Raw genomic sequence first — 26,073 nt, forward strand, 5'->3', positions numbered from 1 at the left:
AAGACCTCTTTGTTCTCCCTCTCTGTCTTCTGCCAGTCAGCAAATCCTCTATCCATGCCAATGCCTTTCCCCTAACACCAGAGGCACTTACTTAGCAGCCACCTATGCAAATCCACTGGCTCTCATTTGTCTAACTTGCTTGTTTCCTCCTAACAGACTTGTCAGGCTTGACTTCCCCTTGATGAAGCCACGCTGACCTTCTGCCTCCCTCCCTTCTTAAAACAGGAGTGTTACACTAGTCACATTCCAATCCTCTGAGACTCTTCCTGACTCTAGTAATTCCGGAAAGATCACCATTAATACTTCTACAGTCTCCTCCTCCTTCTGGTCTCGGTGATTTAGTCATCCTCAGACAGACCTTTCAGCTTCCCCAGTACCACCTTCTTAGTAATGGCCACTACACTCATCTTTGCCCCCGACTGTCTTGAAGCTCTGGTATGCTACTGGTGTCTTCTGCCTTGAAGTATGATACAAAGTAGCCATTCAATTTCTCCACCATTTCTTTGTTCCCCATGACTTCGTCTCCAGTCTCATTTCCCAGCATTCCAATGTCCACTCTTGCCTCTCCCTTGCCTTTTACATGTCAGCTGCTGATTAAGCAGCTTTCTGTGAAAGGTACTCTATACAGAATAGCATTCTTACATTTTTTAAATGTACCGTGTTAATTTACTTTTGTTTCATTAATAAATATGATTTCAACCTTCATTCAAGCTGTGCTATACTTTGCTTTAGACTTTTGGGTGATTTTTGAGCGACCATCAATGATAGTTTTTGCTGGTCTGCTCCGGCCCTATTATTTCTATTAAGTGATTTTCTATTAACTGAGGTTTCATTGGAATGCAACTACGGCATCGTGGGAGAGCTACCTGTATGTGTAAACTACTCTTAAAGTAGCATAAAGGTATGAAAATCAATGTAATGTATTGTTCAGAGAATTTGTTTGCCACCAGTGGAAATGGCTTCATTGCATATGCTTAAACAAAAGCCGGTGTAAAGAAATACCCAAGTGTCATCTCGTCAGTTGTGGGAACCCAGGCAGTTCATTGACCGAAAGTTTGTAGAATATGCAGAATAATATAAAGTTAACCCCAGAAACACAGGAAAATCCCCTTGAAGGTTTGACAAATGCTGGGAGTTCTCTGGAAAGTGGGTGTGTTATCTTTTGTCCTTTTGAGGGCTATCTGCTTGGAATGATTGAAGGTAACTTTTAAATATCTTTAAAGTAGGAGCATAATTATTACATACACTTTTCTCTTTCATGCAGACAATTTCCAGCTGCTCTGGAAGATTTGCATGAAGCCGTAAAACTTTGTCCAAATAACCGTGAAATACAACGTTTGTTGATACGAGTAGAAGAGGAGTTCAGACAAATGCAGTATGGTCAGCAAATGCAGTACGCCCAACAACAACAACAGCAACAGACTCAGCGAGAAGATGTAGACTCTATGCATGAATTATATGATGAAGAATATTTGGAGCAAGAGTTGGATAATGTCTCTGTTGGCCTACAGACAGAAGCAAGATCTAGTCAAGGACTGCCAGTCATCCAAAGTCCACCTTCTTCCCCAGCACACCGTGAGCCCAGCTACAGATCCAGCTCGCCTCTCAACTCCCACCAGGTTTTTGACTACAGACCAACCACTTCAGTCTCCTCCCCAACACGACAGGTCTACCAATCTACATCACCATCACTTTCACCTACTCACCAGAATTCTCATTATCGGCCTAGCCCTCCGCCTACCTCCCCTGCTCATCAAGGGTCTTCATATCGCTTTAGCCCCCCCCCAGTGGGTGGACAAAGCAAAGAATATCAGTCTAGTCCCCCTCCTTCACCATTGCGTAGAGCCCCACAGTACAGATCCAGCCCTCCTGCAGATAGTATGAGTATATATAGGCCTCAGTCTGGCTCACCAGTTCGGTATCAACAGGAACCCGCTATAAGTCAGCTTCCAGGTAGGCCGAAGTCTCCTTTATCCAAAATGGCCCAAAGACCCTATCAGTTATCTCAACCACCATCAGGTTTACCCCAACAAGGGCTTAGATTACAGCCAGCCAAGGCCCAAATTGTACGCACTAATCAGCCGAGCTCTGCAGTACATTCTAGTGCTGTTATACTTGGTGGGTCCTATAACCAGGGGCCCCACTCCATGAGCACTAAGCATCAATCGTCTTCAGTTGATATGACTCCTACTCAAAGTCGCTTGGTTTACCAGCCTGTAATGGGTGGAGCGGTGGCAGACAGTAGACCTGTGCAGCATGTGCAAGCCAGTCTAAGCGCTGGTGCAATAAGCAATGTTTGCCAGCATCCAGGAGCAGTAATGACTAAAGAGGATCACAACCAAAGACCCTCTTCTGCCTTTCGAGGAGGAATGAGGTATGGCCAAACCCCTCAAATTGGTCGCAGTCAATCTGCTTCATATTATCCTGTTTCCCATTCCAAGCATGAATTAGAAAGATCTTCTGTTCCGTCCAGCCAGATTGCATCTCCAGATGTATCTCACATGATCAGGAGGGCACTCACTGTGAATCCTCCAGAAATTAAACCTCATCCACCAACACCTCGACCATTGCTCCATTCTCAAAGCACTGGCCTTCGTTTCTCCCCCTCTAACAATAGCCTTTCTTCTAGCTCCAATATTGTGTCTTCATTCCGTCCTTCTGCATCCATCCAACAGATGGAGATTCCACTCAAGCCCACTTATGAAAGCCGATCTTGTGAAGAACAGTCTCCCATCTCTCCAACACAGGGTTACCCTGGAGATTCTGGTCGTTCCAGGACCACACCTTTCATGGGGATAATAGATAAAACAGCACGGACACAGCAATATACTCACATGCACCAGCAGAGCCGGACGTGGGCTGTGTCATCTGTTGACACTGTCATCACCAGTCCCACCTCCTCTGGAGGAATGTCTCCCCAGTCTGGTTCCTATAGTCCACCCCTAGTCAGTAATATTGCTTTCTTCAATAAAACTAACAATGCCCAAAATGGCCATCTGATAGACGACGATATATGTGTCTCCCATGGTAAGCTGACTAATGGATCCCGGGCAGAGATTTTGGAGAGGGTTAGTCAGGCTCCCTCGTACCCAGATGTGAAGGTGGCTAGAACATTGCCTGTTGCCCAAGCATACCAGGACAGTATATATCGGCAGCTCTCCAGAGACTCGCGACAAGGGCAAACGTCACCTTTAAAACCAAAGAGACCATTCGTAGAATCAAATGTATAAAGGGAATTCTCTAGATTATAAATCCCATATTGTGAGCAGGTTTGCAATTAAACCCCTTGCACATGTAGCCACACAGTGCACTGTACAATGAAGCTGCTTCCACTTACATATGAAATAAGCCAGAAAAAAAACATTAGTGGGTTCAGTTCCATTCCGTTGCTTAATTATGAGTAGTTTCTAACTTTTCTAACTATTGTATAAAAGTTTAAATGTCAAGAACGAGAAAGGTAATACGAATATCAAGTATGCGTGCTCAAGTGATGAATGTTTAGACTAATGCATCAGATCAGTTTATGCTCTTATTTTACATAGGAAGGTTAGCATAATTATGACTAATTTTATTTTAGCTTTTTAAAGAAGTCTGACACACAAGTTACAATAAGGTGCAGATAATGACATTTATTTTCAAAGATACTGCTGTGATTTGTACAGCTTGTATTCAGTTTACTATGATTTTTATGTAATGGGTGCATTACATTGAACCTCAGACACCAATCTGCATTTTATCTTGAAATCAGTTCTCTGCACTAGCATGGGATCAGGACTAATTTACCTTCAACGATACACAGTGAGTGTTCGCTTCAGCTGCGAGGTTATTCTGTTTAATACTGTAAATGTTGTATGAAGTTTTGCTCTCTACTGATCTGTAGTTGTTAATATTTAAGAGTATTTTAAGTTAAGTCAACTTACATCAGGTAATTTTTTAAAACTTTATTTTAAACCAGGTGCAACTATTGTTAAAATTATGAATATAAGGGGACATTCCCAAAGCAAAGAATATGGGAGTTAATTTTCCAGTGGCATTCTCCCACTCCTTAGGCTTATCTTTAACAGAAGAGCCACAGAAACCCTGGAGAAAGGGAAATGACACCTTTTCTTCTGGGTTTTTCAGTGCCATCTCCCCAGATGAGTGGGTGAACATTACCAGACTGCTTTCCATTTTTTATTTCTGGCTTCTCCATCTTGAAAAGAAGACCAGGCACTCATACAGAAATGTATTTGTAATTTTAATGTCCACACTGGAGCATTTTCACAATTCACACCCTGCGTCTGCCATTCAGCAACTGGAAACATAATTAATTGCCTTAACATTTCTAATACACAATAACTGTTCTAAAAAGTTGCAAAAAAACACTTCGAGAAATGTTATGTAGACCTTTGCAACTTGTATTCCCGATACAAGCAGTTCTTCCAATTGTGTTCCTGTGCAACCCTGCACTATTCAAAAATCATGCAATACTAGCAACACTTAGTGTTGGCAATCTAATTGCATTATAGCCAACACATACTTTAAAAGTTCAAGCTTTAGAAATACCATTCCCTATTCACCTAATAACGTTACAACCAATTCACGTTAACAAAAGACGTGTAATAGCAGAACTGCCTGAATTGTGAAATTTTGTTAGCAAATGATTTGATGATTTGAAATGTGCTGACCTGAAAAGAAGAAACACGATGCCTATTAACACGACTGTCATGTTGGTAACCTGTATTATTTTAAAATTTGTTGGGCAGTAATCCTCGGTCAGATTTGATTGCCCTGATCAATAAGCTGCCCATTCATTTTTGAATCCTTCTTTTCCTCTATTTGTTTCAGAAATGCCACTTGCTTTATAAGATGTAGGGTCCCAACCTAGAAATTTCACTTGCAATATCTGGTTAGAACAGAACAAACTCAAACAAAACTAGTTCTTCAAATCTGTAAATTTTAATAGTGTATTCATGTCTTAAAGTAAGCTGGGTAATTTTTTTCCAATGAACATTTCTAAATTTGTTTTTAAATTTATTTTGCATCATGTTTTTCAGTTATCTCCTTACTCCTGCTCGTTTTTACATCCTTCATTTTAAGCAGAATGTGGTGGTCTTGATATCTTGATTTGAAAACTGAACCACAGTTGCTGTGGAATGAAGTTCATGCCTTTCTTTCTTGATTCTCCAGATCTTGCCAATGTGAAATGTTTCACTTCTGCTTGTCACAACTCTTCTCTACCTAATGAATATCAGGAATTCACCTCCACAAAACATCATTTTCTCTCCCTTTATTACTCGTACCTTTTATTCACTTCCTTCCATTTCTCAGTTTCCTTTCTGATTGTATGAGTTATTCTATTGCTGATTTTGTGATGTTATGTCTATTTCACTGCCATGTAATTCCATTCATATTTGGAAATGTCCCCTAAATGCACTTCATATTAACAAAGTTATATGAAGTCATTTTAGCATTTGCACAAGGATAGGCAAAAAAGAAACATATTTAACCACAATGTGCAGTTCCTTAAGTACAACAGCACATTATTTCACAGAATTCTTACACTGAAAGTTTGTCATCTGCATTTCCTGTACATGAGTGCACTTTATCGTTAACCTTTATATAGTGGAATGATAATCGTGACTAGTGTTCTCATTAGGAGATAAACAGTTGTAACTCTTGGTGTATTTCACAGAAAAAGAAAAAGCAAAATATTAAATTTGTAGCACAAACGATTTGCTGTAAATAAATGTCACCGTGTCAGGCACTAATCCAGTATTCCTCAAATGCTCTTCCTTGGAAATTCCAACAGCACACAACTTAACTCTCACTTTCACCATGTATATATTGTGGATAAGATTGAAATGGTACACGTTATCTGAATACACACAAAAATCAGTCTTTTGCCACATGCCTATAATATTTTTGTAATACAGAATCCAATAGTAGAAACCCACCATTATATTGATAAAAGATGGCGTGTAAAGTATGCTGACTATCTTATTTACAAATCTAGATTAGGACAGCACAGCTAAACGTTAAGGATGAGTATTTGGATTTGCTGTCTGCTGCTTTCGTTGAACTCTAGACAAAAGAAAGTGGATTTGCAGGGGTTAGTGAGGAGAAATATGAAGAGACGAGCCTCATAAAGCTGCTAGGGAGATAGATGTTACAGATGCAAAGACTCCATGAGCCACATGGAGCAGAGCATAAGCATATGCAGATCCACATGAAGTATCAAAGCAATTGACAGCACCACAGGCCAGAGATCCTTTTGCAAAGCTACCACTGTGGTAATGCAGAAAAAAACATGGAAAATAGTTGTATTGTTTTTCTTGACTCTATATGACAAAATTCACAATTAACAGCACAGTTTGGTTTGTATCCTAAATTAATCACAATTCGACTAACTAATACCTAATTTGGAGTTAAGTTGTGTTGGCTGAATGTTTCCTCCAGCCTACAGCTTTTAAAATACCAGGAACTTGCTAACTTACCCAGTATCACTGTAATTCTCTACAATTGATGTCAGTATCTAGCTAGCTCAACACTGACCAGTTAAAACCTACATACTTTTGTTATGAAGGCACACATTTACACGTTACTGGGTCTTGCAGTTTGTGATGAAGAAATGGCTATTACTTTTGTTAACCCAACTTGTGGTCAGTATGAATTATGCACTCCTAATGCTAATGAAGCAGTGGGAATTGCCCCTCAACAGGGTAACAGAAAGACCATTTTATAAGTGTGAATGAATTTACTTTCTAGCGTGTTTACAGAACACTGAATTGCTGTTATATATTGCTATAATTTACGACAATTGGCAGTTACAGGTCCTGATATAAAGAGAACAGTCACCCTCAGCAACAAATATCCTTCCAATTACACTAATGAAGTTCTGAAGCTCCCTCTTTAACCGAAAGAAATTGAGGCATTAATGCTCTAACTTCTTGGTTTCTAAGATGCAAGTACACACAAAGTAAATTCAGTGTACTTACCATGCCGTTATTGGTTTTTAAATAAAATGGAAACCTAATCCATATTAATGGAAGTCCAACAACTTTTATCTTAGCACAAAAAAAAGGCTGGGGGACCATCAAGGAGGGAGTTATAAAATCAAGTTTGTATAGACGAACAATGTGTCTTAAAATATATCAACAAATCACCATGGAGAAACTGGTTAAACCTTGTAATATGCAGTGTTGGTAAGCTACTTAAAGCATTCAGGAATTTACTATTACAAAAGTGCCATGATTTGAAATGTAATTTAGTAAATACATATCTGCAAATATCTTACGAATCATCAGTTGCTTCCCTTTCATCATTCCAAAGTTCAGTATTTGAACTGGCTTATTTTCCCACATTCATCGTAGAGTTAAGGGAGGAAATTAAATATTGGGGCAAGGTGCAATACATAGTCCATGGACATCAATTATTAGATCTTTACCAGAATTATGACAAGCTCTATGAAGTTTCATAAAGTTGTTTATTGAAATGTACATGTACACCTTCATTCTGATTTTAAATATAGTTATGTATATTTGCAGTTAAGATTATCAAACTTTTAATGGTAATTAAACACTCCGGGTAGATAGCACACTTTCAGATCTAAAACAATCTGGTATTTAAGTCTAATTTGGATTCAATCAAAACAGAATACAATATGTTGTATGAATTAATTTTCCTTCTTACTGAGGAGTGCAATTTTTTTTAGTAAATAGATACAGAAACAGCTGCGGCAGGGATGCATGTAGGTACTTTTTTCTCCCCTTGAAAATGATTGAACAGAATACCAAACATTTGAATGTAATTACAGAAAATTAAATTGTACAATGTCATTTCTGTGTGGATTCATGGATTCTTTTATTTTCTCTGTAATGTTAATAATGCTCAAAGAAGGCATCTGTACGCAGTGAGATACCAGCTGGAGAACTGTATAAAAGGTTTTCTGTTGTGTCTCTGTCTTTCTACTCATCTCTCTCTGTCTCTCCTTCCCCCCTCCAACTTTTGATGTAAAGATTTTTTCTCTGTATATTATAAACTGCATGTTTTGTTCCAATTACTTAATAATAATTACAGAAGGTTGTGATATTGTATCCAGGTCGCTCTGGGTTGCGACCCTTCCATATTTTGGATGGAGATTTCTCTTTGCTGTATTGCTTGCTGAGCAGAGTAATATTGTCTGTACATGTGGGCTGTGAGTTAGTGCAAAACAAAACAAAAAAATAAATGAATGCTTCTGTTTTTATTTTTGATTTACAGATTGTGATCTGCACAATTTACTGTATGAAAATACTGTACCTATTTATAAATGGTTAACATTTCAAATTAAATGAAACACAACTGCCTAACTTTCATTAATGATTATTTTTGAAATTTATATAGAGATTTAAATTGTCTGTAATCCCATCAAACATGAAAGATAAGTTAAGGTACAGAATAAATATTACACATTCTTCAAGATGAACATAAACAATTGTTAGCATTTGCATAGCAGCTGCTAAGAACTGCCATTCTTACTCGGTTCACTGTCCACTGGGCAACCCTTCTTAGGATTTTTCTAATTTCACGTGATTGTCTGAGAACTGTGTCTTATAACAAACTGCCACTCAGCAGGATTCTGTGCCATCTATCAAGCAAAAGTACTGGTGGAAAAGTTTATTGTTTTCTGACAGAGTTCTGATCTTGGCATCTGAGCATTGTTGAAAGTATTACTGAACAGTGGTTGATGTGTTTCAGTGTATCAGGAGACTTTAATTAAGAGTTCAGCCTTGCTAGTTTTTCCCTGAAGATGGAAAGTTACATCATAATTTTTCGTTGAATACACCTCATTGGGATTAGGTCTATTGCCCAAATAAATAGGATGTGTGCACTCCAGGTGAAAAGGACTTAGCATAGTAGGACCATTGACTATGGTGAGCCAGTCTAATCGAAGTGCTTTGATCAAGATGAGTTCTATATCATATCTCCCATATTTATATCATATCAAGGAATAGTGAACATACTTTTGCAACTTAGCATTTTTCTAGCTTTTATCTGCAAACCAAATGCTGCCGGATGGTTGTTTTAATCTTTCCATGTAATCTAAATCTCCAGCCACAAAATAAGTATCCCAATTGACATGATGTCTTCAACTGATTAATTTCTACTGCTTTTACCTAATTTCATCAAAGCTCTGGATGAGTATATGAATAGGAAGGGTTTGGAGGGATATGGGCCGGGTGCTGGCAGGTGGGACTAGATTGGGTTGGGATATCTGGTCGGCATGGACAGGTTGGACCGAAGGGTCCATTTCCATTCTGTACATCTCTATGATGCATGGTGGTTTGCAGAGTTGTTTAAAGATGGTAAATTTGACAGGAAGTGGATCTACACATTGAGAAAACCTAATTGGTTTTTGCTTTCTCCAATTCAGCTCAGTCACAGATTAGAGTCGTAGAGATTTACAGCCATAGAAAAAGGCCCGTTGGCCCAAGAGATTGTGACTGTCAAGAACAAATGCCGAATTATCCTGTAGTCAAATCCTTGGCTGATACGAGAAGGGACAGAGACAGCACAGAAAGAACAGACTTCAGTGAGGAGGGCTCTTCGCACCTAATATGATCAGACTGAATTTCTTTTGGAAACTCATAGCATGAGACCATTTGTCATTTGTTAGAAAAGCTCATCTGGTTCACTGATGTACATTAGGAAAGGAAACTGTCATCCTTACCTGGTCTAACCTATATGACCTGTAGCAATTTTGTTGACTCTTAGGGGTGGGTAATAAATGCTGGCCTAGTCAGACATGCTCTCATCCCGTACAAATAAAAAAGCTAGCAGAAATTGCATTTGCCTTTTATCTACATGTTTGCTATGATGTTTCACAATGGTGTTACTTTTAGAAACTGATTGGTCAAATCCGTGGTTATCAGGAGATACCTGTGTCCGGATTTAATCTTAGGCAAATTCAATCCAATAGATCCCAAGTAAGTGTTCCATCAAATATAGTTGTTGAAGGTTGTAGGTTTCCTGATAAGTGAAATTCAACCACATCCTCACATAGGCTAGGAAACTTGAGTTTTTTTTAATTGACCTAAGCTGAGTCTTCCACATAATGTAATAGGGTTTGAAGAATCTGAAACTAACAAGGAGTGATGTAGCTCCATGTTCGACAGTCAGAGTTCTCATCAGCTGACCTCTTCTCATTAAAATGTTTACAAAATCGCAACAATCAACCTTTGCTTCAAAACACACCATCTGAAAAAAGCTGCTTGAATCAGGGTCTGTCTCTTGTACCTCAACCGAGCAATACCTACTGATCAATTTAACTTTGTTAGCCTTGAAGCAAATCATGATTGACAAATGAGTTATTTGAAGAGGTTACAAGCTATTTGTAGATGTGGTGCACTTAACTTTCCAAAAAAATTTGATAAACTCAAAGGATACTCACAAAATATGAAGTGTGTAAGCAGTGGCATGATTATGGATAGAGAAACAATTAGCTAAGACGAAACGGGGGTAGGGATAAAATGATCATTTCCAGTACAAGCTGTAACTACTGGAATGCCACAGACCTGAGGCCTCAACTATTTACAATCTATCAGTGACTTGGATGAAGGAATTAACTTTATGGTAGCTGTTTGCTGATAACACACAGATACGAAAACAAGTCCTCAAGGGAACATACAGTCAATAAATAGATGTGGTTAGGTTAAGAAAGTGGGCAACAATTTGCCAGATGGGGTATATTGTGAGAAAATGTGAACTGTCAACTTTAACAGGAAGACTGGAAAAGCATGTATAACCGGAGACAGAGTTTAAGAAGGTAAATAGAATATCAGTGTTTACTGCAAGGGGAACAATAGAAAAGTGCTATAACCACACAGGACTTTTGAAATCAAATCTGGAGTACTAAATACAGTTTTGATCTCCTTACGGAAAGGTATAATTACATCAGAAATAGTTCAGAGAATGTTCACTTGACTAATTCCTGGGATGAAGAGGTTATCTTATGATGAAAGGGCCTTAGTGTTTAGAAGAATAAGAGTTGATCTTATTGAAACATAAGATAGTGAGGGGGTGGTGCTGGTAAAGCACAGCAGGTCAGGCAGCATCTGAGGAGCAGGCTTATGCCTGACACACTCACACACTTCACTCTTATCTCCCGCATCTGCAGTCCTCGCTTTCTCCAGCATAGTGAGGGGGCTTGACAGGATGGATGCCGACAAGGTGATCCCCCTAATGGGGAAGTCTACAATGAGAGAGACAAAGTTTAAAAGTTAAGAAGTCTCTTCCTCAGAAAGCAATAAAAGCTGCAACATTAAATATATTTAATGATGTCATTTAAAATCTAACTAATATCCACATGATAAGAGTTATGTACAGCAGACAAAAAAAGGAGCTGACGCCCAAACTTATCAAATAGTTGAATAGGATCAAGGTGCTGAATGGCCTACTCTTATTATTGTGTATAGCACCAACAAACTTGTCCAACTCCTTGAAAAAGTCCTTTGTTTCAGATGTCTCAGAAGCCTTCCCAAAACCATTTTGGAGAGGCCAATACCTTATCTCAAACCAAGTCTTTTTCTAGCAAAAAATCCACAATATGGCTTCCATAGACAATGTTAAGGTTCGATACCACCAACCAGATCACATTTTAAATCAATGCTATTCACAGGTATAGCATTACTGTTAATTAATACCTTCACACTCGCAAATTGCATGGATGGAAATTCATGTCACCTGCCAGCACACTCTCACTCTTGAATCTTATCCCGATTTATGGATATTCTCTAGTCATCCTGTGCAGAGATATTATTATATACCTCTGAAGTAGGTGAGACTTGAATCCAGGCTTCCTGATTCAGAAATAAGGAAACTATTATGGTACCACAAGAATCCTCACATCACTGACTATATCATTAAGAAAAACAATTAATTTAAAAGCAAAATGCTGTGGATGTTGGAGGTCTGACATGGAAGTCAATATGTGCTGGAGTAACTCAATACATCTGGCAATAGCAGGAGAGGGAGAACCTGAGTTAACATTTCGAGTCCCATATTCCAAAGAAGAGCAGTCTGAGATACATTTTAAACAGAACACCCAAGAGGAACTTTGAGAGACAACATCAGCGAAAGGGTTCACAACAGTTGAGGAAAAGAATGTTAACCATCTAAGGTCTCTGATTCTAGCAGTTCTACTAAAGCAGGCTAGAAATGACTATAACCCTCCGTGTCATTAAAGTATAATAAAGGTCTCTTAAGTCACTCCCAGAATCTGTACTATTCAGTTCACCTGTGAGAAAACTCAACTATGGAAGCCATTTCAGCTGCTAAATTCCAGTTTCAAGTTTTCTGTACCTTCACTTTAGAAACAGAATATCCTAACAGGGTAACAAACCTGCAACAATGATGGAATCATGTTACTTTTGTGTTTGTAGTAGTTTTCATTTACATCGACTTTTACTCTTTGGATCTATATTTTATCTAATAACTCTCATTTTTCAAAGTTTGGGAGAAGATTTGTAGCTCGGATGCTCGTTGTTGTGGTTCTGTTCGCCAAGCTGGGAATTTGTGTTGCAGACGTTTCGTCCCTTGACTAGGTGACTTCCTCAGTGCTTGGGAGCCTCCTGTGAAGTGCTTCTCTGATGTTTCCTCTGGCATTTATAGCAATTTGCACCTGCCGCTTCCGGTTGTCAGTTCCAGCTGTCTGCTGCAGTGGCCGGTATATTGGGTCCAGGTCGATGTGCCTTAGTAGCCACACACTCAGATGACAAGCAACATGAGTTCGACTGGGACAACACTACTATTATAGGACAAGCCAAACAGAGAACAGCCAGGGAATTCCTAGAGGCATGGCACTCATCCACAGATTCAAATCAATAAGCACATCGACCTGGACCCAATATACCGGCCACTGCAGCAGACAGATGGAACTGACAACCGGAAGCGGCAGGTACAAATCGCTATAAATGCCGGAGGAAACATCAGAGAAGCGCTTCACAGGAGGCTCCCAAGCACTGAGGATGTCACCTAGACGGGACGAAACGTCTGCAACACAAATTCCCAGCTCGGCGAACAGAACCACAACAACTATCATTTTTACTTACAGAAATAATTGTCTTTTAAACTAATCTTAGATCTTATTCAAATTAAAACCCTGTTGTCAGTTTTCTTAAGTGCTTTAATTTAAAATGAAAGGATGCTAAATGAGGTACATAATTTCATAATTATGGACCACTGTATGGACATGTTTAGTGTAACTGTGATGTATGCTTGTGAATTAATTTATAATCATCTTCCATTTACGTAGCTCCCTAGGTTTTACAGACTTTATTGTCCTCGGTGTGATCTTATCCCTAAATTGACATGATATTTGAATTCTTCCATGAGAATCACTTCCCGAAAGCTCTCAAACATTTGTACAACCTTTATTGATCTTAACCTCTGATCAAACACCATTTCCTTCTCTCTAGCAAATTCATATGGGAAAACAAATTCTTTTTATTCTTCTGTATGCTTGATTGTGGGCTGAAATGGAAAAATGACTGTTTAAAAAAAACAAGGACTGTGTAAAGGAATACTGCACTTCTTGAAATCAGGGTTCCAATCTTCCTTATACGTGCTGTTCGTACTGCTGTTTGTTCAAATAATGGGGAAGGTTTAGTAACAGCTGAGGTGAAGTGAAGGACTGTGGCCAGATTGAGATACAGCTGGCAACAAATATACAGATTGGTCTGTGGAATAGTGACCAGTTGTCGCTGACAAAGGACTCTGCCTGCCAGCATCTGTGTGATTACCTGTCAGGTTACTGAACAAAATGTTTAGGTCTGAATCAATTGGATCTCCGAAAAGGAAGGCACAATCCATTTCTCTGCAGTAAAAAACACCTCAAGCCTGAAGAAAGGTGGTCTATTTCCTCTGTTTAGTTGCTGTAAGTTGTGGCTTTTAACCAATAATTCCAAGACCTTTATAAGTGTGAATAAGTCGCCCTGTGTCTACTGAATGTTGATGGAGAAGGAAGATTGAGGAGCAGAAACTTCTGACGAGCAAAAAAGATCATCTTAGTGAACCCTGGGGTAGGAACCATTGAAATGTCTCCCCTGTCTTTCCCTCTACTTATAAAACCTTTTTTTCTGTGTCTATGTACAAATATATAAAATGTTTTATGACAAGATTAAAGTTTTAGCTCGTAGAATTATGGATGTAAGTTTGCTCACTGAGCTGCAAGGTTCATTTTCAGATGTTTCATCACCATTCTAGGTGATGTCATCAGTGAGCCCAACTAGCCACAAAAAGACATGACTAGTATCCTTACATGCAGATGAGGAAAGACACCACTTTGGGACAACATATCCATCTTGGGACAAGCCAAACAAAGACATGCACGAGAATTCTTAGAAGCATGGCATTCCAACCAGAACGCTATCAACAAACCTATGGACTTGCACCCCATCTTCCACCCTCTGAGAAAAAAAACTAGGAAATGACATCACCAACCCAAGGAAACCTAAACACAAAGATAGAAAGTGGGACATAACACCAACACTTCACTAGTGGCTCACTGATGATGTTACCTAGTATGGTGACAAAACATCTGAAAACAAACCTTCCAGTTCAGTGAGCAAACCTACTTCCAGAACCTCAACCTAAGCTACAAATATTCTCAAAACTCACTAGTAGAGTTATATGTTGTTGATTCATAATCAATTCTAGTTAAAGTAAACAATTTATTTATGATAAATATTAATCTTTGTTAAAGGTAAAAACATGATCCTTGCTTCTGTTTTATAATTTTATACAATACATTTGTAATGATGCTAGAAGAAGTGGGTCTAAATGTAGCAGTTACACCCCACCCAATCTATATAATAGTCGTATGGATAACAGGAAAACCAATGAGGTGTATTGTACTTGGATTTTCTAAAAACATTTGAGAAGATGACACATATTGTCAGAGCACAAAACAAGGCATTGAAGTTAATGTAAAGATTAGTTACTGGACACAAAGCACAGCATAGGAATAAATGATGTTGTGATCCCAGCTAACAATAAAACTAGATATTGAGATCTCCGTGCGAAACCTGGATTGATAATTTTTTTTTAAAGTTTGGTTACTCAGCAACTGACTGTATTCACAAGAGACTGTGTTTGCACTTTTAACAAAATAACAAGTTTATCACATAAAGGAATAGGAAATAAAACTACATTGTGTATTAGACAATTTACAAACTTCTTGTCATAAACAAAACAAAGGAACAATTCAACCTTTTTCACAGTTATGCACTTTACTAGTGGGCGGCACGGTGGCACAGTGATTAGCACTGCTGCCTCACTGCGCCAGAGACCCGGGTTCAATTCCCGCCTCCCGCACATTCTCCCCATGTCTGTGGGGGTTTCATCCGGGTGCTCCGGTTTCCTCCCACAGTTCAAAAATGTGCAGGTTAGGTGAGTTGGCCATGCTAAATTGCCTATAGTGTTAGGTGAAGGGGTAAATGTAGGGAATGGGTCTGTGTGGGTTGCGCTTCGGCGGGTCGGTGTGGACTGGTTGGGCCGAAGGGCCTGTTTCCACACTAAGTAATCTAATAGTGCTGTGAAGAAGGCATATGGCGTACTGGCTTTTATTGATAGAGGAATTGAGTTCTGGAGTCCTGAGGTCATGTTGCAGTTGTATAAGACTCTGGTGCAGCCGTATCTGGAGTATTGTGTGCAGTTTTGGTCGCCATACTATAGGAAGGATGTGGAGGCACTGGAACGGGTGCAGAGGAGGTTTACCTGGATGTTGCCTGGTATGGTAGGAAGATCGTATGAGGAAAGGCTGAGGCACTTGGGGTTGTTTTCATTGGAGAAAAGAAGGTTTAGGGGTGACTTGATAGAGGTGTACAAGATGATTAGGGGTTTAGATAGGGTTGACCATGAGAACCTTTTTCCACGTATGGAGTCAGCTATTACGAGGGGGCATAGCTTTAAATTAAGGGGTGGTAGGTATAGGACAGATGTTAGGGGTAGATTCTTTACTCAGCGAGTCGTGAGTTCATGGAATGCCCTGCCAGTAGCAGTGGTGGACTCTCCCTCTTTATGGGCATTTAAACGGGCATTGGATAGGCATATGGAGGATAGTGGGCTAGTGTAGGTTAGGTGGGCTTGGATGGCAGTCAGGGCCAAAGGGCCTGTACTGCGCTGTATTTTTCTATGTTTTTCTATGTAATCTACCCAATTGAAATTCATTCCAACCTCAACTGATAAGATCGCAACAACTCCTTTTGGTTCACAAGATGTAATTTTCTTTGTCTCCCCCAAGACAGAGACAAAGACTAACTGACTGATTGATCACACTGAATTCTAAGAAATAACTTGGGGCTTTTTCAAATTACTTTGCTTAACAGCCTGAAAATAATCAATATGGGGTCCTGAATGGATCTTTTCTTCTAAACTGACCCTCCTTCAAATCTCTGGCCATTTTCCAACAGTTGAATATTTGTTGTTGTGAAATTAGTTTATTTAAAAAAAACTGACTGCCATCCAGTCTCCATCTCATTCTTCTGAAACAAGACTGCAACAAGAGACAGAGAGTAGTAGTTGAAGGGAGTTTCTCGAAATGGAGAAAAGTGACCAGTGGTGTTCCACAGGGATCAGTGCTGGGGCCACTGTTGTTTGTGAAGTACATAAATGATCTGGAAGAGGGAACTGTTGGTATGATCAGCAAGTTTGCAGATGACATGAAGATTGGTGGAGTAGCAAAAAGCATAGGGGACTGTCAAGGAATACAGGAGAATATAGATAGACTGGAGAGTTGGGTGGAGAAGTCGCAGACGGCGTTCAATCCAAGCAAATGTGAGGTGATATATTTTGGGAAGTCTAATTCTAGAGCAAATTATACAGTAAACAGAAGGGCCTTGGGAAAAGTTGATGAGCAGAGATATCTGGGAGTTCAGGTCCATTGTACCCTGGAGGTTGCTGCACAGGTGGGTAGAGTGGTCAAGAAGGCATATGGTATGCTTGCCTTCATCAGACGGGGTATTGAGTATAAGAGCTGTTTTCATTAGAAAAAAGGAGATTGAGGGGGGACCTGATTGAGGTCTACAAAATCATGAAGGGTATAGACAGGGTAGATAGAGATAAGCTTTTTTCCCCAGGGTTGAAGGATTCAATAACGAGAGGTCACACTGTCAAGGTGAGAGGTGAAATGTTTAAGGGGGATACACATGGCAAATACTTTATACAGACGGTGGTAGGTGCCTAGAATGCGTTGCCAGCAGAGGCAGGCACGGTAGATTCATTTAAGATGCATCTGGACAGATGCATGAGTAGGTGGGGAGCAGAGGGATCCAGATGCTTAGAAATTGGGTGACAGGTTTAGATAGTGGATTGGGATCGGCTCAGGTTTGGAGGGCCGTAAATTCCTGGACCGTAAATTTTCTTTGTTCTTTGTTCAACACCAACGTTGCTAACAATAGTCGGTTTAAATGGTTTATCATAACTTGGTGCTGCTAATGCTGGTGAGGGAGCGTGTACAGCTTTCAAGTTGTGAAGATACTCTGCATCATTTTATCTATTCAAATTTCTTGCCTTTCTTTAATAAACTTGTCAAAGCCACTGTGTTGCTGACATTTGGAAAGAATTTCTGATAATGCTGATATACTACAAATTTTCAGGTTTACCTTTTTTTAAAGGGAAAATTCAAGGAAACTGACATTTTTGCTTCTCTAAATGCTACTTGGTCTTGTCCCTCTTTTATTTGGAAAAGCAACCTGAAGGAAACGTTTAACTTTTAAAAAGGTTTTTTTGCTGAAACTAGATTTGATACTTTTGAGAGTTGCATCAAATGTCTTTGGAAAACAAAATGGAACTGCTGAGTTACAGCTCATAGACTGGTTGGATGAGGACAGGTTGTCACAGAACTGAGTAAAAAAAGGAGTTTGAACTCTGTGCAACTGGATGGCTTTCTCTCTATCTCGCCCCGCTGCACCCGATGTGGCCTCCTCTATATTGGGGAGAGAGGGCGCCTACTTGCGGTACGTTTCAGAGAACATCTCTGGGACACCCGGACCAACCAGCCCAACCACCCCGTGGCTCAACACTTCAACTCTCCCTCCCACTCCACCAAGGACATGCAGGTCCTTGGACTCCTCCATCGCCAGACCATAGCAACACGATGGCTGGAGGAAGAGCGCCTCATCTTCCGCCTAGGAACCCTCCAACCACAAGGGATGAACTCAGATTTCTCCAGTTTCCTCATTTCCCCTCCCCCCACCTTGTCTCAGTCCCAACCCTCGAACTCAGCACCACCTTCCTAACCTGCAATCCTTCTTCCTGACCTCTCCACCCCCACCCCCACTCCGGCCTATCACCCTCACCTTAACCTCCTTCCACCTATCGCATTTCCAACACCCCTCCCCCAAGTCCCTCCTCCCTACCTTTTATCTTAGCCTGTTTAGCACACTTTCCTCATTCCTGAAGAAGGGCTCATGGCCGAAACATTGATTCTCCTGCTCCTTGGATGCTGCTTGACCTGCTGCGATTTTCCAGCAACACATTTTCAGCTCTTTCTCTCTATCTGCCTGGAAAAGAAATAACAATGAAAGACTTTACAAAGAGGCGGAACTGCTGATTTTAACAAAGATCTAGATCCAAATGATGGGCTTAAAAAGTTAGGATCACCACAGTCGACATCATTCATCATGAAAAACCATAAATGAACAGTGAGAATTCCAACCCTTTTGGTTATGATGTTGGTCTACAGACTTTAAGGCAATTTGGCTATATCTTCCACACATGGATATTTCTGAAAAAACTGTCTCATCGGTTGAGTACCCTGTGTGAATGAATTTGTGTGTTTTTGAATTTAAAGAGGGTGTAGTTTAAGTTTCAGTTTGCCACGTTAGACGACAGGTTTGTTATAATAATGGTTTCCTATTTGTTAGCCTCCTTGTATGTGGCAGTGAGTCTATGATTCAAATATTCAGCATCACAGACAGCCACCTTTAACAGATCTTATAAAAATGGAAGTAGGTAAAGTGAGTGTGAGGTTACGGTGCCAGATGGATAGAGGATAAGATGGGTAGGATGCCAAGGCACAAATTGAAAAGAGAGCCAAGTAAGTGATGGAGCATTTAGAATAGGTCAGGACAGGGGGGAGACATTGTTTCATATTGACACTGGCCAGTGTTAGTGTCAAGAGTCCAGGGCTGTGTTGGATACAAGACTAATACAGGTGGGGATATCAGGTCCAATGGCAGTGCAGGGTCTGGCAGGGTTGGGGAGGGTGGGGGGGGGGGGGGGGGGGGTGGGGGGGGGGTGGCGGGGTTAGGTCATGTAGAGTAGGGAAAAGATGTGCAGTGTCCACAGTGTGGAAGGTGGGGTCTATAGAGTCTGGCAGTGTCAGATACAGGTCAAAGGACACTTGCATTCTGAGCAGAGCAAGAGGTGCTGGGTCTGCTGTCTGTTGTGAGAGAAAGGGTATGGTATCAGGTCTGTGCGTGTTAGAGTTGTAGGATAGTAAGTTGGAGGGTCAATTTAATATTTGGCCAGAAGTTAGTCTGGGTCTTAATTGTGTAACCTTTTTTTGACTAGGGGATTTTAACTTTCCAAACATAGACTGAGACTGCCATAGTGTTATGGGTTTAGATGGAGAGGAATTTGTTAAGTGTGTGGAGAAGAGAGGTGGTACTAGAGAAGGTGCAAAACTTGACCTACTCTTGGGAAATAAGGCAGGGCAGGTGACTGAGGTGTATGTGGGGGAGCACTTTGGGGCCAGTGACCATAATTCTATTAGATTTAAAATAATGACGGAAAAGGACAGACCAGATCTAAAAGTTGAAGTTCTAAATTGGAGAAAGGCCAATTTTGACGGTATTAGGCAAGAATTTCAAAAGCTGATTGGGGGCAGATGTTCGCAAGCAAAGGGACGGCTGGAAAATGGGAAGCCTTCAGAAATGAGATAACGAGAATCCAGAGAAAATATATTCCTGTCAGGGTGAAAGGAAAGGCTGGTAAGGATAGAGAATGCTGGATGACTAAAGAAATTGAGGGTTTGGTTAAGAAAAAGAAGGAAGCATATGTAAGGTGTAGACAGGATGGATCGAGGGAATCCTTAAAAGAGTATAAAGGGAAGTAGGAGTACACTTAAGAGGGAAATCAGGAGGGCAAATAGGGGACATGAGATAGCTTTGGCAAATCGAACTAAGGAGAATCCAAAGGGTTTTTACAAATATATTAAAGACAATAGGGCCCCTCAAAGATCAGCAAGGCGGCCTTTGTGTGGAGCTGCAGAAAATTGGGGAGATACTAAATGAGTTTTTTGCATCAGTATTTACTGTGGAAAGGGATATGGAAGATTTAGACTTAGAGAAATAGATGGTGACATCTTGCAAAATGTCTGTATCACAGAGGAGGAAGTGCTGGATGTCTTGAAATGGGCAAAGGTGGATAAATCCCCAGGACCTGATCAGGTGTACCCTAGAACTCTGTGGGAAGGTAGAGAAGTGATTGCTGGGCCTCTTGCTGAGATATTTGTTACATTGATATTCACAGGTGAGGTGCCGGAAGACTGGCAAACGTGGCGCCACTGTTTAAGAAGGGTGGTGGGGGATCCAAGATGGCGGCGACCCAGCAAGTCTGAGTCTATAGTGCTCTTCCCAAGACTTGGGTAAAGTGGGTCACACACCCCCATCACACTCACCAAATCATTCATAATAGCTATTTAATTTAATTAGTTGCTTAGTATTACATTTAAACAGTTTAATATTTAGTAAAAATGACCAAAGGGAAGGGAGCCCGCAGCTCTCAGCAAGCAGGAACCCCTCCCCCACCCTCTCCAGCTGCAGCAGAGGCGTCCACAGCCGCCACGGGGGACTTACCTACAGTGACAAGCCTTGTGGAGATGATCTCCAAGCTGGACGCGAAGATCGATGCTTTTATCGAGGAGTCCCGAAGTCGATGGGACTCACTCTCGGCCGCGCTGCAGAAGCACGACCGAGACATTAAGGAGATCGAGCACCGAGTCGGAGGGGCGGAGTTAAAGGCCGCGACCTCCGAAACTACAGCGAAATCGGCCGTGGATCAGGTCCGGACTCTCGAACAGCGAGTCCGGACCTTAGAGAATCATACTGATGACCTCAATAATCGAGGTCGTCGAAAAAATATTCGTTTGCTGGGCCTTCCCGAACGGGAAGAGGAAGGCCAGCTTACAGCGTTCCGCGAGAAGTGGCTGCCACAGCTTTTAAATCTGGAAGCTGGATCAGGCCAGGTAAGGGTGGAATGGGCCTACCGGGTCGCAATACGCGGGCCCGGCTTGAACCAGCGCCCACGCCCGGTCCTGTTCCGGCTGCAGAGCTACAAGGAGAGGCAGATACTCCTAGAAGCCTCTAGAAATCTTGGAAAAGACCCCCAAGCTATGATCTATAAAGGATCCAAGATCATGTTATTCTAGGACTTTTCCACAGCTCTGGTCCGAAAGAGGAAGGCATTCGACGAGGCGAAGAAGAGTTGATATAGCTCTCCTACAGGAGACACACCTGTCGGATAAAGAACACTTGAAATTACAACAGGGTGGATTTGATCAGGCATTTTTTTCTTCTTTTACCTCAAAAAGCAGGGGAGTTGTTATTCTTGTTCGGAAGAATTTCCCTTTCAAAATCCTAAAGCAGATAAAAGACGAATCTGGACAATATATTTTGATTAAAGCCCTTATAAATGGAGAGGAATGTGGGATTTTAAATTTGTACTGCCCCCCCCCCCCCCGACCCCCGGCACACCCCTTTAAATTTATAACGGAAGCCTTTTCAAAATTGATGGCTTTTGGTGCCCGTCATACAATTAAAGTCTCCCCCTATAATTGTATTATGGATCCGGAAATAGATAGGATTCCCAAGAGTACTGCAGGAGTATCTCCCAGATCTAGACAACTGATGGATCTGAACAAAGAATTAGGATTAGTAGATGTATGGAGATGTCTTCATCCACAGGGCAGAGATTTTTCTTTCTACTCCAATCCACATAAATGTCATACTAGAATTGATATGTTTTTTGCCCCCTCGATTTTTTTAAATTCTATATCATCCTGTAAAATAAGTAGTATAGCAATTTCCGACCACGCTGCTGTATATATGGAAACTAAGGTGAGGAACATCCCCTCGGCATTGGCGTATGGACCCCTTCCTAATGAAAGATAGTAAATTTGTAAAGTACTTCTCTCAAGAATTTAAAAACTTTTTTAGAAATTAATTCAGGTACAGCTAGCAACCCATCAATGATATGGGAGACCATCAAAGCTTACACGCGAGGTTTGATCATCTCCTACTCAGCGACCCAGAAGAAATTGAAGGGAGAACAACAGCATCTGCTTGAAGCTCGCTTAAAAGCAGCTGAAACAGCATACAGTGATAGACCTATTATTAAATTGCAAAGGAATACGGCTCTTAGGACAGCTCTAAACACTACGCTTACTCAAATGGCTAAGAGGGAAATATTATTTGCAAAACAAAGGTTATATGAATATGGCGACAAACTGGGTAGATACTTAGCATTTCTTGCAAAGAAAAAAAAGACCCCTCAGATTATTACGTCTATCAAGGAAAGTACGGGTATTCTGACTCATGATCATAAAAAGATTAATGCGATCTTTAGAGAATTTTATTCTCAGTTATATAAATCGCAGGATTGTGAAGATAGGATGAGGATGCAGCAGTCATTTTTTAAAAATTTGACTTTTCCAGGCCTAACTCCAGAACAGGTATCGGTCCTAAATGCTCCTCTAACAGTCCAAGAAATACTTGATACAATTAGGCAACTTCAGAGTGGTAAGGCACCGGGCCCAGGTGGTTTTCAAGCTGAATTCTATAAAGAATTTACAGAAATATTGGCTGGTCCACTTATGGACATGTATAACTATGCATATAGTCAGGGCTGTCTCCCGCCTTCGCTGAAAGAGGCAAATATCTCTCTTATCCTTAAAAAAGGAAAGGATCCAGAAGATTGTACATCATATAGACAAATATCCTTGCTAAATGTAGATTTTAAAATCCTTTCTAAAATGTTAGCACTGAGACTAGAAAGGGTACTGCCACATATTATAAAGGAGGATCAGACGGGGTTTATTAAGGGCCGTAGATCATCCAATAATATTAGAAGGGTTTTGAATATGATTCAAGCCTGCCTTCAGGGAAAGATACCAGGAGTAGTAGTTTCATTAGACGCGGAAAAGGCATTTGATAGGGTTGAATGGTCATATTTGTTTTACACATTGGAAAGGTTTGGCGTTGGACAGGTGTTTACCAAATGGGTCTCAACATTGTATAGTGATCCCAAAGCAGTTGTGGTTACCAATGGATTAGGTTCGGATAGCTTCAGTGTGGTCAGGATGTCCCCTCTTGCCATTGTTATTTACGCTAATAATTGAACCACTAGCAGAAGCTATACGAGCTGATCCTAATATAACAGCCCCGAGGATTGGTACAGGTAAACATAAAATTACCCTTTATGCAGATGATGTTCTTCTATTCCTCAGTAATCCTCTGATGTCCGTACCTCGCCTAATCCAAGTTATTAATACATTTAGCGCATTCTCAGGCTATAAAATTAATTTTTCAAACTCGGAGGCTATGCCAATGGGTGGCCTTGCTATGACACCCCACTTATTGGACGGATCCCTTTTTCCCTTTTGTTGGTCCCTGGAGGGCTTCTTATATTTAGGCATTTTTATTACTCCAGTATTTGGTCAGTTGTATAAGGCTAATTTTGTGCATTTACTGGAAAGGATAAGGCAGGACCTCCAGCGATGGGGAGACCTTCCAATTTCCTGGTTGGGTAGAATAGCACTAATCAAAATGAATGTCCTGCCCCGTCTCCTATATCCTATGAGAATGCTTCCGGTGATGCTGCCAAGGACGGCTCTACGTAAATTATATGGCTGGCTGGGTTCCTTTATCTGGAATCATAGACGGCCCCTCATTAAGCTGAAGAAGCTACAGCTTCCACAGACAAGGGGAGGATTGGACTTCCCAGACTTTAGGAAATATCAGTTAAGTTCCCTATTAAGTTACACAGCTGATTGGGTCTTGTCTGATCCACAATCAATCTGGATTATTAACCTTTTATTTTCAGACAAGAGGAAAATCATTACAGATCACTGTAAAAACCCTATAATAGTAAACACAGTTAAGGCTTGGAATATAATGCGGCAAAATGAGGGCAATTCACATAAAACATCCCCCTATGCACCGATAGTGGGAGCATGGGGATTCCAACCGGGGTTTACAGATGCCACTTTTAAACTCTGGAGATCCAGGGGTATCTCATGTCTAGGGGACCTATTTAAGGATGGGGTCCTAATGTCTTTTGAACAGCTGCGTCAGAAATTCGGATTATCTAATGGAGACCTCTTTCGATACTTCCAAATTCGAGATTATATACAGAAGAAGACTACATTATTAGATAGTCTTTATAAATCAGATAGAGAATGTAGTGTCCTACGACCAGTGGGGGTATCTTCCGTCAGTACTATAGTCAGTACTATTTATCATTTACTACATGATGAAGTATCGGGAGATATGGATAATCTGCTTAAAACATGGGATCAGGATTTGGGACTAGAAATCTCTATAGAAATGTGGAATGATATTTGGAAAAACGCTAGAAGAATTACTATCTTTTTAGAACCCAGGGTATCCAGCTGAAGATACTTCATAGGGCCCATATAGCACCGGTTCGACTGGCAAAATTTAAGGCAGGAGCATCTCCAATGTGTCCCAAATGCAAAATCGAGGTGGGCACTCTTGTACATTGCCTATGGACCTGTCATAAGATCCGTAGATATTGGACTAAAGTAGCAAGTACCCTGACAGAAATTTTAGGAACGGAAATTAAAGTGGACCCTGTATCTCTCCTTTTGGGCTTTTCGAACTTTCCCTCCCTGGACATGTACGGGAAGAGACTATTTTCTATTCTTTTTTTCTGTGCAAGGAAAAATATTTTGGTGAACTGGGTGGCTGAGGGCCCCCCTGGACTTTCAAATTGGCACAGATTAATTATGGAATGTATTCCCCTTGACTTCCTTACAAATATGGTCACCGAAAGACCGAATTATTTTATAAAATATGGCAGCCCTTCTTGAATTACATAAATAATTCAAGAAGGGCTGCCTTGTTAATATCCTAACAAGGGCTTTTATTTAATTGAAATTACAAACCTGGCTGGTCCGGGGCCCCATGGGAGAGGAATCCCGCACAAATATGGGTTTTATTACATCTGATGTTAACACATTCTGAGCATGTAAGAGACTTAAATATACACTCTGGTTAGTTATAGGTTAGATTAGTAGATAGTTGAGTTTTGTTTTTTTTTCCTCGGTATTTTTTTTTCTCTTTCTTCTTTTGTTAAATTTTGGCTATTGTATATATGATTTAATTGTATTTCAATGTTTATATTTGAGAGTTTTGTTTATTTTTGTAAACTTGTAAAAATGTTAAATTTCTCATAAAAATATCTATATAAAAAAAAGAAGGGTGGTAAGGACAAGCTAGGGAACTACAGACCAGTGAGCCTGACGTCAGTGGTGGGCAAGTTGTTGGAGGGAATCCTGAGGGACAGGACATACATGTATTTGGAAAGGCAAGGACTGATTAGGGATAGTCAGCATGGCTTTGTGTGTAGGAAATCATATCTCACAATCTTGATTGTTACTTCCTCAAAAAACTCAAAGAGGATTGATGAGGGCAGAGCGATAGATGTGATCTATATGGATTTCAGTAAGGAGCTCGACAAGGTTCCCCATGGGAGAATGATTTGCAAGGTTAGATCTCATGGAATACAGGGAGAACTAGCCATTTGGATACAGAACTGGTTCAAAAGGTAGAAGACAGAGGGTGGTGGTGGTGGAGGGTTGTTTTTCACACTGGAGGCCTGTGACCAAGTGTTGGGTCCTCTACTTCTTGTCATTTACATAAATGATTTGGATGTGAGCATAAGAGGTACAGTTAGTAAGTTTGCAGATGACACCAGAATTGGAGGTGTAGTGGATTGCGAAGAGGGTTACCTCAGATTACAACACGATCTAGACCAGATGGGCCAATGGGCTGAGAAGTGGCACTTGGAGTTTAATTCAGATAAATGCGA

The 26,073-nt window shown here is 40.6% G+C and overlaps 1 protein-coding gene across 25 annotated transcripts in view; it reads left to right on the top strand.

Annotated features, from left to right (window-relative positions):
* Window positions 1-8,330, top strand: part of LOC122540026 (protein TANC2) — a 1,060,344-nt gene extending 1,052,014 nt beyond the window's left edge. For all 25 annotated transcript variants that reach the window (XM_087977936.1, XM_087977934.1, XM_087977935.1 and 22 more), the window contains one exon: window positions 1,265-8,330. In XM_087977936.1, coding sequence (XP_087834062.1) covers window positions 1,265-3,230 — 1,966 coding nt within the window. In that variant the 3' untranslated portion in view covers window positions 3,231-8,330. The remainder of the gene's footprint in view (window positions 1-1,264) is intronic.
* Window positions 8,331-26,073: the final 17,743 nt, after the last annotated feature.

The sequence above is a fragment of the Chiloscyllium plagiosum genome, unplaced genomic scaffold (genome assembly GCF_037043375.1).
Source record: "Chiloscyllium plagiosum isolate Xiang-an unplaced genomic scaffold, Cpla_swu_hap1 HiC_scaffold_32, whole genome shotgun sequence".
Classification (NCBI taxonomy): domain Eukaryota; kingdom Metazoa; phylum Chordata; class Chondrichthyes; order Orectolobiformes; family Hemiscylliidae; genus Chiloscyllium; species Chiloscyllium plagiosum.